The sequence below is a fragment of the Periplaneta americana genome, chromosome 12, assembly GCF_040183065.1.
Source record: "Periplaneta americana isolate PAMFEO1 chromosome 12, P.americana_PAMFEO1_priV1, whole genome shotgun sequence".
NCBI lineage: Eukaryota > Metazoa > Arthropoda > Insecta > Blattodea > Blattidae > Periplaneta > Periplaneta americana.
Genome location: NC_091128.1, coordinates 45,812,954 through 45,830,359, shown reverse-complemented (window position 1 = coordinate 45,830,359; position 17,406 = coordinate 45,812,954). Strand labels below are relative to the sequence as shown.

At 37.7% G+C, this 17,406-nt stretch overlaps 1 protein-coding gene across 6 annotated transcripts in view; it reads left to right on the top strand.

Moving 5' to 3' along the window:
• The window catches only part of gish (casein kinase I gish), a 391,901-nt gene that overhangs the window by 292,771 nt on the left and 81,724 nt on the right, over window positions 1-17,406 (top strand). For 4 of the 6 annotated variants that reach the window (XM_069841247.1, XM_069841244.1, XM_069841245.1 and 1 more), the window contains exon 4: window positions 6,889-7,040. In XM_069841247.1, coding sequence (XP_069697348.1) covers window positions 6,889-7,040 — 152 coding nt within the window. Of the gene's footprint in view, window positions 1-6,888; window positions 7,041-9,776; window positions 9,926-17,406 lie in introns of all 6 variants that reach the window. The other 2 variants (XM_069841246.1, XM_069841243.1) reach the window with 1 other exon arrangement.

Below are 17,406 nucleotides of genomic sequence, written 5' to 3'. Positions count from 1 at the left end.
ATAATGTAATAATTGCAATTTGCACTATGAACTTCTTTTTAGGTGATAACATTAGCTATATTTAAGTCAGGGTGGCCATCAATTTTAATAAAAAGTGCTGTCTACCAGGACGTTGTCTCAATGCACTTGTGATCATAAAAAAAGTTTGGGCAGTATATATGCAATTGAAATTATTTAGTAATATTTTTACGTTTTAATGTAGCTTGTAATAGGGTATTGAAAATAAAAGTTGAATGCAAACGATAGTGTGATGTTTTGTGGTCATCAGAAAACGGCCTGATAGCACAGCATTTTCTGGGTGTAAGTGTAAGATGTACATAGAATTGTCCTTGAAATAATTTATGAAATTTAGCAGCATAAATGTTGAATGCATTGGAAATGCCTGGCAAAGTTGGGAGGATCTTTGGTGAGTTAAAGAATTGATTGCTGTGATGTTAACAGACTGTAAAACTTGCGTAATGGCCCTTTTTCTCTCCTGTGGTAGTAAAGTAATAAATACAATTTATAAGGGAATTAATTATCTCCACTGCGTGATTAATATTTTAAGTTTTGCAAGCTTTGTTGAGGTTTAATTTCTCAGACATTTTTGGAACTCGTTAACAGATTTCGTATGCAGGATTGTATGGCTTGAGACTAGTCAGTTCTATTCGTTATGCTTAGTTATGGGTGAAAAATAATGAACACGATAGATTCAGTTGCCATTCCAGGTCACAATAAAGCATTTCCTAAAAATGGAACCTGGAATTATTTGAAATAAATCGAGAATTTTATTTATTTAATCTGGCGGAGTTAATTACAAGATTGAAACCCTAACCAAAATCTTCAGAATTCAGTCACTTTGGAAGTTTTAAATGTCACACTGTAAAGAAAAGAAACATTGGTTATAGGTAAAAATTTAAATGAAATCACAGAAATTGTCATACCAAGCAATCCGTTCAAAATAAGCTGAGAATGTCAAATGGAATAAATAAAATAACAAATTATCACCAAGCTTAAACAGACTTGAATAGTGTGATAGGAATGTCACCGGACTGTTTTCCATGTGGATTTGTAAATTTTCAAGTTGTTAATACGCGTATCACAAAATAAAGACGACTTCGATTTTTAAATTCCAAAAACCACTAAAACGTACTTTTCTGTCACTGTAGAAATAATGTACTTCGGAATTATACAAACACAAGTGTATGATATACTCGTTAACTATCATGCGATATTAATCGGGTGAAAGTAATCAGACTATTTCTTGTTAATGCTGGAATCGATATGTTCAATGCCAAGGAAGTATGTTCACAACTACTTCTCACCATTCTCTTATTCAATAACCGACTTGTTACTGTCTAGACATTAGAAAGCATATACAGGCAAACATGCTATGAAAGAAAATCGTAGCACGCAAATCTCCTACAGAAGAGACAGCAAACTATAGTAACCGTCAGGCACGAAGACGGTTTAGTTTAGAGTGCTTCTGCGCGTGTATCACGTGATCTTGTGAAACAATCGGTGTTACTAGAATATCGGACGCTGAAATACCACATCAAAATGTGTTACACTTATTAGTTTATTCAAGGTGTAGGCTATAAAAAGTATGGAACACTACTTGTAGTTTTCCTGTTGTTAATTTTATGAAGGACTTATACATTAACGGTCTTACTAATAAAAACTATATACAGACGTTTAACTGTCTTATACTTATGCACTGAGTAGCTCGTTTATACGTCGTGTGTAAATTCCTTACTAATAACCAGTACATATATCGTGTATAACAGTATAACTGTTACACAGCTACATCATAGTTTCGTCATTACTTAATTACGAACGGTAATAGAATAACTGAGGTTCTCTACTGCATCCGGTAGAGCGCTCTAGTGTGCCGTGTTATGTAACGATAGTACAACTGGCTCTGATCGATTACCACACTATATTTTGGTCAAAGAGTACAAGCTACAGCAATATTATTCTAATTATTCTATGCTTTTTGGTCTGTTCTTCTGTGGTTACAAGGCAACCATCATCATAAAATGACAGTCGATACGAACAGCTGTTAGAGGGGCGGCCGTTTTTTCTCTATATACAACGCTTAAACAAGGGGTTTCGTGTATATATCTACTGCAAAGCAATTTCCATTGTATAGTTACAGGCTGTTTATACATCCATCGCTTATGCATGGTTTATTAGTAACGTTTTCTATCCCAACTCTGCATAAGTCTCGTATGCAGTGTTTATTAGTAAGACCGAAAAAGTTGTAGGGGTTGAGAAGAGGAATATTTTGAACATGTTTTCAAAAATTAATTTTAATTATAAAGGCTGTGCCAAGGAATATTTTTATGACACCATTTTGCACGTTTGGATTCTTTAGGTCTCAAACCTTACAAAATCCAAAATCGTATATATGCAACCACCGGCGTGGCTCAGTCGATTAAGGCGCTTGCCTGCCGGTCTGAAGTTTCGTTCGGGCGCGGGTTCAATCCCCGCTTGGGCTGATTACCTGGTTAGGTTTTTCCGATGTTTTCCCCAACCGTAATGTGAATGCAAGGTAATATATGGCGAATCCTCGGCCTCATCTCGCCAAATATTTTCTCACTATCACCAATCTCATCGACGCTAAATAACCTAGTAGTTGATACAGCGTCGATAAATAAGCAACTAAAATATATATATGCAATTTGTAAACTATTATTTTGTAAACATTTTCATTTTTAAGGCATAAACTTTTTTTAATTTATGAAACAAATGTGTTCCTGTGTTGTACATTTTGAAACCCGAATAATCCAAAAATGAAGAAATAAGTACATGGAGCCACTTAAAATAAAGCAGACTCATTTAATGCAGTGCTCAAATAAAGTGTTGCATATTATTTTATTGAAGACTTACGAAGAAATATCCTTTTTTTTTTTTTGTGCTCAAAAATATTGTATGTATCTTTATAAGTTTGGAGTAAATTAATATGCAATAATTTTTAAATAAAAAAAAAACAAAATGCATATCGCATATTCCATAAGTTTGCAATAAAATAATAGGGCAACTTAGGGTCTGTTGGGCTTGTTGGACACTTTGTACTTTAACGTGTTACCTCGCCACTTGAGGTCACCACATTCTGCTAGAAGTCAATGACAGAAGTAGCCTCGAGTGGGGCTACTTCCATCATTGACTTCTAGCAGAATGTGGTGCCCTCAAATGGCGAGGTAACAAGTTAAAGTACAAAGTGTCCAACAAGCCCAACTGTCCAGACCCTAAGTTACCCTATGCAACAACTTCTTTGAGCACTGTAATATATTGAAAAATGTTCAAAATATTATTTTTTTATCCCCTATCACGTTTGTATATAGTTTTTTCATAAAATTAAAAATAGGAAAGCTATAAGCAGTGTTGCATAATTCTTGCCAACGTTGTATACTATTTAATCGGTAATAATAATTCTGATGCATATAACATTGTTTTGCGCAAAAGCAGAGTAAAATAAAATGACGTTGTTCACATATAAGCCAGGTGAATGTCTTAAAATGCTTTTATAAGCATGCAAGGGCGTACGCAAGAGAGAGGGTTACCGGGTTTGAAACCCCCTCCCCCCTGTTGAACTTAAAAAAAAATACATATTTAGATTTGAGTATTTTTTTTTAATCCATAATCTTTTTCCTTCTCTAATTTTTCACTGTCCGGATAACTAAATCTACATCGGCATAATGCATAGTCCTCCTACTTTCCTTCAATATATTCATCCTGCCAGTTTCATTCTTTATCTTTGGTGAGTTCCATGATCGATTATTTTGTTTAATAATTTAATTTATTTCAATATATTTAATTGTTTCCATGGATATATATGATTATTGTGCAAGTGTAATAATGACACAAGCATTTTTATTAAACAAAATTAAATAAAAGTTAAAATTATTTGTTAAAAATAGGATGGCGGTGAAAAAATTACGTTTCAAAGATTTTGTAAGGATATTCATGAATATGTTCTATTAGAATGTAGTATAACATTAATAAATATACCATAAAATAATAATCATCACCATCCAAAACATGTATTAGACCAGATGGTCTGTTAGGGTCTCACATCAGTCCATATCTTAGCCAGGCGACCAACGTCAGTCCGACGATTACGATTGTGAGGCTCGAAAGCAAACAAAAGTTCTCCCAGTCCATAGGGAGCAAGTCTAGTGGTAGGGCTGTTACCTTTAAGCCTCGAGACAGGCTTGGGGAATAGCATTTCCTAATATAATAATAATAATAATAATAATAATAATAATACACAACATTTGAAATACCGATAATGTAAACTGCAAACAATTTTAATAATAACCCCCTCCTTGACAAAATTCTCCGTACGCCACTGTAAGCTTGTAACTACTGGCTTGTTCTAAGGGCAATGAGCAGCAGTGGTACTCCGAGGCCGTGGCTTCGATTCCGTTTCTGCTCATTATCTATTTTCCGAGTTTTTTTTTTTTCCAACTCTTAACCTTAGCCTGCATCAGTTAATCCCTCGGCAAATTCTCGGTCTCATCTCGATGTCATAAATTCCTTCGATGCTATACTGTTTTCGCTGTAAGAAAAATCCTAATGTGAACACAAGCACGTTGCTGTCATACCCGTGATTGGCTCACAGTCGAAACACTCACACGACGCAGGAAAATATAGTTCGTCTTTGGAAACTATCATCTTGTATTATTTGAAATTAAAAAATTGAATTATAATTGTTAAATACAATGAAACATAACTTCACTCATATGTAAAACGCTATGGAAAAGAAAAGCTACTTTTATATTTTGTTATGTACTATGAACGCGGATGAATACAAACAGTAATACCGTGGTAGTCTGTTCTTGTAACAAGATGGCGTCACTTGAGCTCGTAGTTGTTCACGTAAGCACGTGGTACTGAAGTATGGCTTCTGCATCCTCGGTGTGTGTTGTTATTAATCATAAGAGCGGAGAAAAACAAATAGTCTTAAATGTATATAATAAGTTAAGTAAGTTTTAATTAGAGTAATTATAAAATAAATGCCTCCTAAGCAAACGAATGCATAGTAGTGAGGTTAGGCCTACTTGACGAGTAACGGGAAATGTTTAACGTGAAACAGAATGTACAACAGTAGGCGGGAACACGTATTGAGAATCTATGGCGCCAAACAGCGGCCAATGAAGCCTCACTTCAGTCACGTGCTATTGTTTATATTAGGATTTTTCTTACAGTTAAAAGATTATAGATAACCGCACAGTTGGTACAGCGTCGATAAATAGCCGATTTTAGTAAATTAAGCGCAGATTGCAACCGATAGACTATAGTTAATTTAGCGCTTATCAGCTGACTGAAACAGATTGTCTCAAAGCATCATTTGGTGCGCATGCGCAGAAGCTTTCTGAATCGGGCTGTATAAATAACTTATCGGTTACTACAATGACAGAACGATTACGTTGTCGGTGTTTTAGGCAAGAATTGTGTTAAATGACTTAAAGTTTTAGTTTTTCACGGTGATTTGCAAGGACCTAATTTTTTGGTGAAATATAACTCCTGATTTCGGTGCTACACGTGCTTCTATTTCGATAGGTACTTCGGAAATAAATAACCAATTTAACACATATTTCTGATCAAATTTTATTTATGATGCTTATTTGCTTAAAATTTGACACACAAACACAATACAACATTATCTGCACGGATGGTTATACAACAGTCGGTAACTATTTTGGTGTGCTGTCCACATTACACTTCAGAAGCCACACAGTCTGCAAACATTTTGTTGCAAATTCACCAAGAAATGCTATGGTGCCTACCAAGCGGGAGAAAAATTAACTATAATAGCAGTCCACGACATACAAGCTTTTCTGAATGGAAGATCTAAAGAAAAACGTCTAGGGAAGGTCAAAATGAAAAATAAAGGCTAGAACCACACTGGATCCCCCTTTTTTATTTCGTAATTTTCTTGATAAATGTGTCATATTTCGCTTAATTATAATATTATAATGTAAAAGGCGATTCCGCTAAAAATGGCGTTTATCGTTGTCACCAAAAAATCAGACTCCTAGTGATTGCGCCCAGAAGAATGTTCAACGGTATCTTCAACATTTCGGAAATGTTTGCACGATTCATCAATAGGGTAATATTGTCCAAGGTTTCAGGTCTTGGGAAATATTGTCTCAACACAGTTGCAAATTCGAAATAATTCTTCTGACTGCCACTGTTTTTGCATCAATTACAGAATACAGATTGAAGTAGCATTAACGTCTATTGATAATGAAGCTACTATCCAAGTTTCACGAGAGGATCCCTGCGAGGGGAGTATGGTCCTTGCGGGGTAAGAGGAGAGAGTAAGCCAGTAACTCGGCGTTCTTGAAGGAGCAGGTGGATGGGGGTGATGTCATTGGCCGGCTGGGACAAACAAGACTCAGTCAATGGCCGGCCGGTTCCGTGTTGGGGGAAGGTTATAAGAGTGAGGAAAAAACTCTCATTCCTTGTTCGGATCTTCTCGTGAAATGCGGACAGTACATTAGATACCATTTAACAACATAAATTACAAACCAAGAGCGAAACTGAATGTCGGTAGACCCAGAACGCCTTAGGAAGAGCTATTTTACAGTAATTCAAATTTCGTAAATCCAGAAGATGCCAATGGTGGTGAAGTGTGATTTAAAACTTTCACAGGAGATTTTTTGGTTTTTGCATCATACTATACATGCAGAATATCTCGTGTAACGTTCGAGCTACCTTACTTCCCTGATGGTTGATGCTTCGACTCCCGTGACACTGTGCAAAGACTAAAAATATCTCGTACCAAGTGAGTAATGATAACGGTATGTATGAAATTGTTTTGGATCCTCTCAGCTTTGCCTGACAGAGGGATGTTGTACGTCTTGGTGGCCCCCTGAGTCAGTTTGTGTGTCATTCTAGAAGGGATACCCCGCGTGTACCACTTCGGCACGTGCGGCGGGCGCTACAGTGCCATGGTGATGGAGCTGCTGGGTTCCAGCCTCGAGGATCTCTTCGTTCTGTGTAATCGCAGATTTTCCCTGAAAACTGTTATCATGATAGCCATTCAGCTAGTAAGTGCATATTTGTGTGTGTCGTGCTGCCAGATGCGGCCCTCCGCCAGGAGGCTTCATTTTGTTGCACACTGTCTTGTGTTGTGGATCATGCGAAAGAGCGGCGAGTAGCAGACGCGGGGGCGAGGGCGGGTCAGGGGTGCAAGGTACTCACTCATCCCCCACCTTATTCCCATTCTAATATCCTTTCAACCACACCTGCTTCATTTACACGGGCGTTCAGAGAGTAGTTTAACGTAGCTTATTGTGAGTTTTCTTACTCCTTCGAGATTTTGCCCTTGCAAGGAAGTCTTCCACATCAGGTCGAAGCCACCTTTGGAAGTTTATATACAGTAAAGTATTGTAAAGCTTAAGTTATTAGAAAAATACAGCTTCCAATAATAACTGCAAGAACAAAAAAAAATGATTTCAAATATAACTTAAAATGTTTTCTTCTATTGTGGTGTTACACAGGCGAGTATATTAGTTACAAATCGAAGTAGTTACCTACGTTTTTTAATGAGACACCTGAAGTTATCACTACTAAATGGCAGTGTTATCCAGGTGTCAAGGTAATCGATCTGCGCACAAGCGAAACAAAGAAGCAACAGTTGCAAGTCTGCTGCATCTGCACGAGTGTATCATTGTCGAGCAGCTCTCCATTATGCGATTCTTCTTCTTCTTCCTTTCCAAGGATTGGGGTTTATCCCGTTCCGACCATTATGCGATTTGTTTGGTAAAAGTTCTGGGAGCGAAAGATGACACAAATGATACCTTAATGTATTGTCGATACTTGTTTTGGCCCTATTCAGCTGGAATGTTTATTAACTAAAGTATTGGTTTTTCCAAAACTAATGAGATTACTTATTGAACATAGTCGAAAGGGGAAATTACGGGGAAATGCGTAGTGTGTCTGATAGATAAAGGCATGCAACTTTAAGAGTTAATATATCGAACTTATACCTTTATCTCAAAGATTCATGTTTTCTATATAGACCCCATGTAAGTGAGAGGAAATAGAACAAGTAATTACTAATTACATAAAAATTCTGACGACTCATCATTTACAGATTAATCACAGCTTTGTAATAATTCACTGTAGTAAAAGAAAAAGAGCGTTGTCTCAGGATACACCGACACCTACAATATGTCACCCGTTGCAGTTATGCATTCAGAGCATGGGTCTATGATAAGAGAAGGAATTCATCAATAAAGGGTATTCAATATATTTTGTCTTCATATGAAGCGACATTCCGAAATTAGTTCCAGCTCACGACAATTTTTTCACTATGTCTATTATGTTCCAGAACTCACGATTACAAATTAAACGAGTGGTCGTACACGTCTGTAGCTGCTCTCGATGCGGAGATGAATACATTTGCTTACATGCATTTGACTTTGTCCATTAACTCTTAGTGGTTGTAGGGTCTAGACAGACTATCAGTTCACTTCCAAAGATTGTGCGTGATGTGCTGGTTATTGTGTTCACTGTTGTATATTTGTATATGGCTTATGAACCGTTGCGTGGAAAACGAAAGTTTCGGATTTCAGTTAAACGATTGTGTGATGACGAACATAAAACAGTGTTTTGTAAGAAATGCGGAAAATAGTTCAGTTATAGTGGAAGCACAAGTAGTGACTGTAAGTGTAAACTGGAAATTTTTTTTCAAGTTTGTATAAATCATCAGCGTCAGTTGCTTCTTAATAAATATTTGCGATACACTCTACACCAATAAAATTGAATATATTTATAAAACGTGTGTTTTTATCCAAACTTGCAGATACTGAAATCGATTAAAATTAGATTAACCGGTCGATTAATCGATTAAAGGCATCCGGTTAACCGATCAAAATGTTTAGTCAGTGGACAGCTCTATAATTAAGAATGAACCAACTCGCATAGTTGAATTATTGAAAATATATTCACCTAAAAGTGATAGACTGTGCGATGCACAAATAGTAAGGTAGTGCCGGAAAGTACACTGCGCTGTGTATTTTTTCAGAGGGATTTTGGCTTCCTGGTCTGATTTCTTTGTTTTGCGTGCCAGTCACTGGAAGACTGGGCAACGAGCCTCCATTCCCAGGCACCCATGCTAGACTCCCACCCTGCTCCCAAAGGAGCTCACAGATAAAGGAAGGGGAGGCCATACACGAGCATGACGTCACTAGCCTGCTATACCCTCCGACTGGTGTCGATATCGATTTTTTGGCTCACTTCGGTGTGTATGCACCTACTCTAATAAAAATTACTACACAGAGAAGTGGCGTTCATGTGCACTTTTATTGTAACCATAGTTGAAGTTATGAATTTTCCCGAGTCGTGTGAGATTTAATGGACTAAGCAGTTGTGGGCAGGTTTCCTGCAAATACTTCGGTTTCCCTTGCCGTTTTCATTCCACGTTGCTCCTTTATCATGTTTGACCAACTGTTTACAACCTCTGAGATCGTCGTATAAATTTGTACGAATTAAGCCTAGGTTCAGTGACGTCATATCCGTTACCAGAAACGATATTGGGCATTGGTAGCTACTTACCCCCCGCCTGCTCTCGTCGCTCCAGATTCCCCCCTGTATGCTCCTCTTGCACCGAAAATAAGCGTGGAACAGATCCTGTCCCGTCCCCCGTCGTTCTGCTAAGCTGCTCTTGCACGCTTACCGTCGCAACACGAGAGAGAGAGGGAGCGAGCGTCTTCTCATCCAATGTGTTCTGTCTGTTTATTCCCTCCTGCCCTGTCTTTCGTTCCTTCATCACACTCTAGAAGGTATACCTGAAGTTTTCTACTTCGGGCCATGCGGGAAATACAACGCTTTAGTAATGGAGTTGTTAGGACCCAGTCTGGAAGATTTGTTCGACCTTTGTGGACGAAGGTTTTCCCTGAAGACGGTCTTAATGATCGCCACGCAACTAGTAAGTATTTCCGAGTCGAGCGATTGCAACAACACATCATAGATACCTTTGTTTTTTTATTTTTTAATTATTTATTTATGTTCGCTTTTCTGTAGTTCTCGAACGTATTTAGAAGTGCCTCCACTGGGAAGGCAGGGCCCGTCGGCGACTGCGTCCCTATAAAGGACAGTGGAGGGGCCACTTGTCGATATGGGTCCACTTCCCCTCCCCTATTTTCGTAAGCGAACAGTTTGTATTGCTTCCCATTACTTTCCTTTTTTGTTATTTCCATTTGGGAGTCAGGTATCTCCATCATGTGGCTAACGTTGAATAAGTTTACAATGCAGTGTCATTCTAAAGGAACCCCGAACCTCTGCTCAGCATTCAGGCCGTAATGTCGAAACCTACTAAACTTTCCGATAGTTTTTGTGACTCTGCTTCAGCAGGCGTTCATTCACATCGTTTGCGTACTATTATTGATGTTGATATATTATTGATGATATCCAGGTTTGATTCGTGTTTATCGACAAAAGTTATAGGATGGTATGTTGCGCTCCGTGCGGAGAGAAAGAGAAGTTAGGGGGGGAAAGGAATGGAAATTCTACGAGTCCACATCTCAGCCATGGATGAATATATAATAGGATGCGAAACTTAATGACTTTCCTGTAACACATACTAGAGGCGCTGTTGTAGAAATTGATCTTGCTGCCACCTGTTGGGAGGAGGTGCGTTATTACATCTAGCAGCGCACCAAGTAGCCAAAAGAGTAACTAATTACTCTATGCATTTAGCAGCGTACCTGGTGACGAAAATGTTAAACTGTGCAGAAAGTATTCCCTCCCACCCTCGTCGATATTCAAAACCAACCCAATTTAAAATAAAACATTTACATTTTTATTCCTCACAGCATCTTCTACTGACAATTCTTACCGGAGCCAACAGGAAGATAAAAGAGACGATCTATTTTACACTACCCAAGTAAAATATAACCAGACAGAGACAAAAAAAATAAAGCAAAAGGTTAGATAATTGGGATTGTATTATCTGGGTATTTATTGTACAGCGCAATGGAAAAGTCTGCAAGAACTACTTAGATAGTTCAATTTATTATATTACTATTACTTTACAATACATTCAACAACACTACTTTTACAACGTCCATAAACATCGCTGTTTAACATACACTGCTTATACACACACGTAGTATCACTTTATGTTCACTTATCAGCAAGTTTCTGTCTGCTATCTTGTCTCTTCGAGCAATATCTCGAACGGATAAATAGAGAACTCTGGGTAATGTACCCAAAACGTAGTTCTAATGCAAATCTAGTCTTTCAGGTGAAGCTCCCTGTAAAGCAGATTTGAATAATTTCAAGGGAAAAATTGTTCCGGGGCCGGGTATCGATCCCGGGACCTGGTTGAACGTACCAGCGCTCTACCACTGAGCTACCCGGGAACTCCACCCGACACCGTCGTTCATCACCTACGACGTTGGGGCCTGATCATCTCATTTCAGCCCCCCGCCGCCAGATGGTGCTGACCGCAGTTTCGCATGCTATTATATATTTATCCATGTCTCAGCTCTGAAACCCTGTGAGGTGATGTAGTAGGAGGCATGGGGAAATTCAGTAATACGAAGCAGGCTTATACAGTAGATGGCTAAAAGTGAAAGTGCAGATCACTTGTTTACGCAGCGCTTGTAGACAACGAGTGTTTTAGTTTCATTGGTGTGGGTGTATGTAGATAGGTACAGGAGACAGGCGAGATCTTAACAGCCATTCCACTATCTCTCCGAGCACAGTTCTTTTTCATCTTCTGTAGGGTCAACTGTAAATGGTCTGAAAGCACAAAGCCCTAAGAAGTTGGCTTATTATAATTATGCCCCTTCTAAAATGACTATACATTATACAAACAGTCCAGAGGCAACTAAGCACTTGCGTGGATTGTTCAGTTTCGCAGGAGTTTTCGCCTTATCAATCCAGTTCATGAGAAGAATATGTGAAGAATTTTTTTCCCTCGTCACATCGCCTATACACGTGTTTATCAGTGATATCCATGATTTGTAGATTCCCTACTGATCGGTGGCACATTTGAACCACAAAGCAGCACCACTCGGAAGTAGCTGTGTGTGTGTGTGTGTTAAACGGCGCTTAGTTTCGAGTCTCCCGTTGGCAGAATAGATATCCAAAAACACTGGATGCATCAAGGTGTTCTCCCCCAGCCTTTTCGCTACTTTAGCACCAAATGATCTTTTCTTCCGGGGTTAGAATTGAGACACGAACGGTAGATTCTAAGTACCGTTTCGCTATAGTGATGTTAGAACAGTTAAATATTTTAATATGCACATCTTCGTTTTTTAAACCTTTGGTACGCAAGTTTTTTCTGTCGTGTGTTGTGCGTAGCGGATTCAAAGATTCACCTTTATTTCTATATAGGATTTTCAGTTCAAAACTTCCCATAAAAAACACGTCACTTTAGATAATATTGAGGGGGAAGTTTAAAACCAGTGCTAATTTTATTTTAGGCTTCACCCTCACCCCTCTTTGAAATATCAAATTTAGTCTGCGAGTGTTTTAACATTATTACAATTAATAAAATCTAAGTATGGGCTATGATGTTATAGAAATATAATCTTTATCTTCGAATGCTTTTATATTATATTATATTATATTATATTATATTATATTATATTATATTATATTATATTATATTATTGTTGATTAGAATTGAAGAGAATAAAACTACAAACAGTGTCATTGATTACAGACTGTTTCAGGTAGCAACACAAATTTACTTACTTACAAAATAATGGTTTTTAGAGAACTTGGTTTTAAACTTCCCCTTCAGTATTTAAATTGACATATTTTTTTTTATTTCAATTTAATTTAATTTCTATGTATTGTGTGTCCCTGTCACCACGGCATGGCGCGTCCTCAGATTGCGGATAGAGGAGACGGCCTCCAGATATGGAGGATAGCTGTGAATATATTGAATAAGCAGTCGCGGACAGCCAATGAGGGGTTGGACGAAGGGCTAACAATCCATCACCGTAAAAAACGGCTTGTTACGAAACCACACAATAAGCCTCGGAATGGAACTGATTCTCAGGCACGACCATAGAAAAGAAATAAATAAGGATATACATAAATATACTTGGACTTCTCCAGATGGATTGACACACAACCAGATAGATCACATCTTAATAGATAAACGAAGACATACTAGTATAGTAGACATTCGAACCTTCAGGGGGGGGGGGGGGCAGACTGTAATTCTGGCCATTATTTGTTAAATCAGTAGCCAAGCGAGTAGAGCAACAAGCTAATATTAGAAGATTCAGTATTCCGAAATGCAAGGACGAGGAAACTAAGCAACATTATCAGGTTGAAATTTCAAATAGGTTTGCCGCTTTAGGAAGTTCTGACGAAGTTGAGAAGAGTTAGATGTTAATAGCGTGCGGGTAAATATCCCAGATAATATCAAAATTGCAGCTGACAGGGCATAGGTTATTATGAAACTAAGAAACAGAAACCATGGTTTGATGAAGATTGTTCCATGATAGTAGAAAGACGGAAAAGGCAAAATTCAAAATCTTACAGGACCCAGTTGAGGCGAATAGAGGAAATTATTTCAATGAAAGATGGGAAGCAAGCCGTACACTTAGGAATAAAAAAAGAGATTACTTGAAGGAAAAACTGAATGATGTAGAAACAAATAGTAAGAATAAAAACATTAGGGATTTATATAAGGTCATAAAAGAATTTAAGAACGGATATCAGGCAACGGAGGATGAGAATGGTGATTTACTTGCAGACTCTCATTCAGTCCTGAACAGATGGATAGACTATTTTGGACAACTACTAAATGTACATAGGCCAAATAGAAATGATCGGGACGAAATTCGAGTACAAACTGCTGGGCCATTTATACCCGAACTCATACTTTTTGAAGTCGAAATTGCGATAGAAAATCTGAATAAGTACAAGTCTCCAGGTATCGATCAAATTCCAGCAGAATTAATACAAGAGGGTGGAAGCGTATTAATTAGAGAAATGTATGAACTTGAACTTGCTATTTGGGAAAAGGAAATTGTACCAGAACAATGGAAGGAGTCCATAATCGTACCTATCTTTAAGAAGAGGGACAAGACTAACTGTAGTAACTTTCGAGGAATATCACTTTTGTTGACGTCGTACAAAATTCTGTCCAATATTCTTTTGAGCAGATTAACTCCATATGTAGATGAAATTATTGGGGATCATCAATGTGATTTTAGGAGTAATAGATCGACTATTGATCAGATTTCTTGTAGTTGACAGATATTGGAGAAAAAATGGGAGTATAAGGGTACAGTACATCAGTTATGCATAGATTTCAAAAAGACATACGACTTGGTTAAGAGAGAACTTTCATATGATATTCTTATTGAATTTGGTATTCCTAAGAAACTAGTTCGATTAATTAAAATGTGTCTCAGTGAAACGTACAACAGAGTCCATATAGATCAGTTTCTGTCGGATGATCTTCCAATTCACAACGGGCTAAAGCAAGGAGATGCACTATCACCTTTACCTTTTAACTTACTCTAGAGTATGCCATTAGGAAAGTCCATTATAACAGAGAGAGTTTGGAATTGAATGTGTTACATCAGCTGCTAGTCTATGTGAATGACGTGAATATGTTAGGAGAAAATCCACAAACTGTTAGGGAAAAAAACGGGAATTTTACTTGAAGCAAGTAAAGAGATAAGTTTGAAAGTAAGTCCCGAAAATACAAAGTATATGATTATGTCTCATGACCAGAATATTGTACGAAATGGAAATATAAAAATTGGAAATTTATCCTTTGATGAGATGGAAAAATTCAAATATTTTGGAGCAACAGTAACAAATATAAATGACTTCCCTGAAGGAAATTAAACGCAGAATAAATATGTGAAATGCCTGGGAAGTTTTTGTCATCCAGTCAGTCTGTTCTCAAAAAAGCTGAAAGTTACAATTGAAGACAGTTATATTACCGGTTGTTCTGTATGATTGTGAAATTTGAACTCTCACTTTGAAAGAGGAACAGAGGTTAAGGATGTTTGAGAATAAGGTGCTTAGGAAAATATTTGGGGCTGAGAGGGATAAAGTTACAGGAGAATGGAGAAAGTTACAGAACGTAGAACTGCACGCATTGTATTCTTCACCTGACATAATTAGGAACATTAAATCCCGACGTTTGAGATTGGCAGGGCATGTAACACGTATGGGCGAATCCAGAAATGCATATAGAGTATTAGTTGGGAGACCAGAGAGGAAAAATACGTATGGGGAGGCAGAGACATAGATGGAAGGATAATATGAAAATAGATTTGAGGGAGGTGGGATATGATTGTAGAGACTGGATTAATCTTGCTCAGGATAGGGACCGATGGCGTGCTTACCTATGTGAGGGCGGCAATGAACCTCCGGGTTTCTTAAAAGTCATAAGTATAGTAGGACCTCTATTATCCGTGGTAATGAAGGGGGTGAGCTGAACGGTTAATCGAAAAAATCGGATAATCCGTACCATAAAGATTTTCGTAAATTTAGTGAATAATATTTTTAAATTTTCGTAATTACCTTCGTGGTGTTGCGTTTAACATGCTAGATAGTGGATCAGAAGGTCACTAATTTAAGTCTGGTTATCAACGACGGGTTTTTAAGGGGCAAGGAAACTCCTTTAAATGGCTGTCTGTGGAAAGATATGAATAGTGAAGGTCTTGTGTTGTAGATTCACGTACTTTATACACTCTAATTTCGTATTCTGATGCGAGATGAGCTACGGTTTCTCTTTCCCCAAACCATTCAATTATTTACACTTTCTTTTTTCCATTCTTAGCACAATGAGATATCTTTTGACACCCGTACAAATCATTAAATTAAATTAAAATAAATTAAATTTTCATATAGAAGTTATACAGTACGACAATTCGAACGGTAGACCATACTGTGTAAAGGAAAAAGTTTGTAATACACGCTCTAGAAAAAAAAAAACTCGCTAATACAATGTGCACCACTTAATATATTTCTGCAGCAAAAAAAAAAAAAACGAAAGACAGACGGTTAATCCACTAATCGGTTAATAGGGTGACGGTTAATCTAGGTTCTACTGTAGTAGTAGTAGTAGTAGTAGTAGTAGTAGTAGTAGTAGTAGTAGTAGTAGTAGTAGTAGTAGTAGTAGCAGTAGTGAATTTAATTTAATTTAAATAAATAGTTATTTAAACTGGAAAGTTTTGAAATGAAAGCCAGGAATGTAGTTTCCTGTTCACCAAATACGATCTTAAATGGGTGTGTGCTACTCATAATCAAAATTTCAGCGCCCAGATTTGAAGTAGGACTATAATCGGAGATATATGTATTTGCAGAACAGATACATTATTGACTGATAGGAAATTTTGCGACTCCGAAAAAGAATCTCCGTGCAGAAAGCGCTGACAATGCCTTCGTTACAGCTTAGGAAGCTGGCTTCCGAAAATGATGTGGTGTCAGACAATTTGGTTCCCCTTTGGCGCACTGCCATCCGTGAAACATTAGCACGGGGGGTGGGGAAGAGGACACTCGCGTGTTCGCCCGATGCAGTGCAAGAAGAGATTTGGCAAGTGTTCCACCAGAAATCTATTGTTAGATGCTCATGAATGTAACCGTCGTGTGAAGATGTATTACACGCCCACGCCAGTGTATGTGAGAACAACACTGTCTGCTGTTGTACCTCTCATTAAGCCGGTGTCGGCCAAGGCAGCGGGAGCTTCCATTGGATGTTATCTACTGCTGCATTACACTCAATCTTAGTCCATTTTGTGCCCTAATTTAAAGTCTCTGCTTCGCTGAACCTGCACCGTAGTTCAAGTTAGCTGATGGTATCGCACCATTAGATTCGATTCCCGAAGATTCATGAAATAGACCTAGAGTAATGGATTAAACGGCTTTGAACTATGCTTTTTCGGCTTTCCATTTATTTTGCTTAGCATAATATCATGTTCCTTGCAGGGAACCTTATACGTAGAAATACTGTAATTTACCTGACTATGCCCTAAAAACTATTATTAGTAGGGAAGGTGATATTTCGCAAATGCGAAATGACTGCAAAGGCCTGTGCTTTCTTATTTTTATTTCTCACGATCTGTAAACTGTATCTCCTTTTAATGAATTTGAAATATGCAGTAAAATACAAAATCTAACCAAATTTCAAATTTGTACTAAATACAATGTAAATGTGAAACCGACGAAATATAAAATGGCTTTCTTACATTCGACAAGAATGAAAAATGAATATTTGAGTTTTATCACGGAAAGGTATCAACTTTCCAACAGTTTAATTTCCATTCCTGTGCTTACAAGCTGGAATTCTTGTTTTCGGTATGTAGAATATGTTGATAGTATATACCTGGTAAAAAATTTCTTTCAGTTTTTGGATGAGAATGTACTGGGTGTTTATTTCAAAATGTGTCATGACGTCACTGTTGTTCCGTCACCGATTTG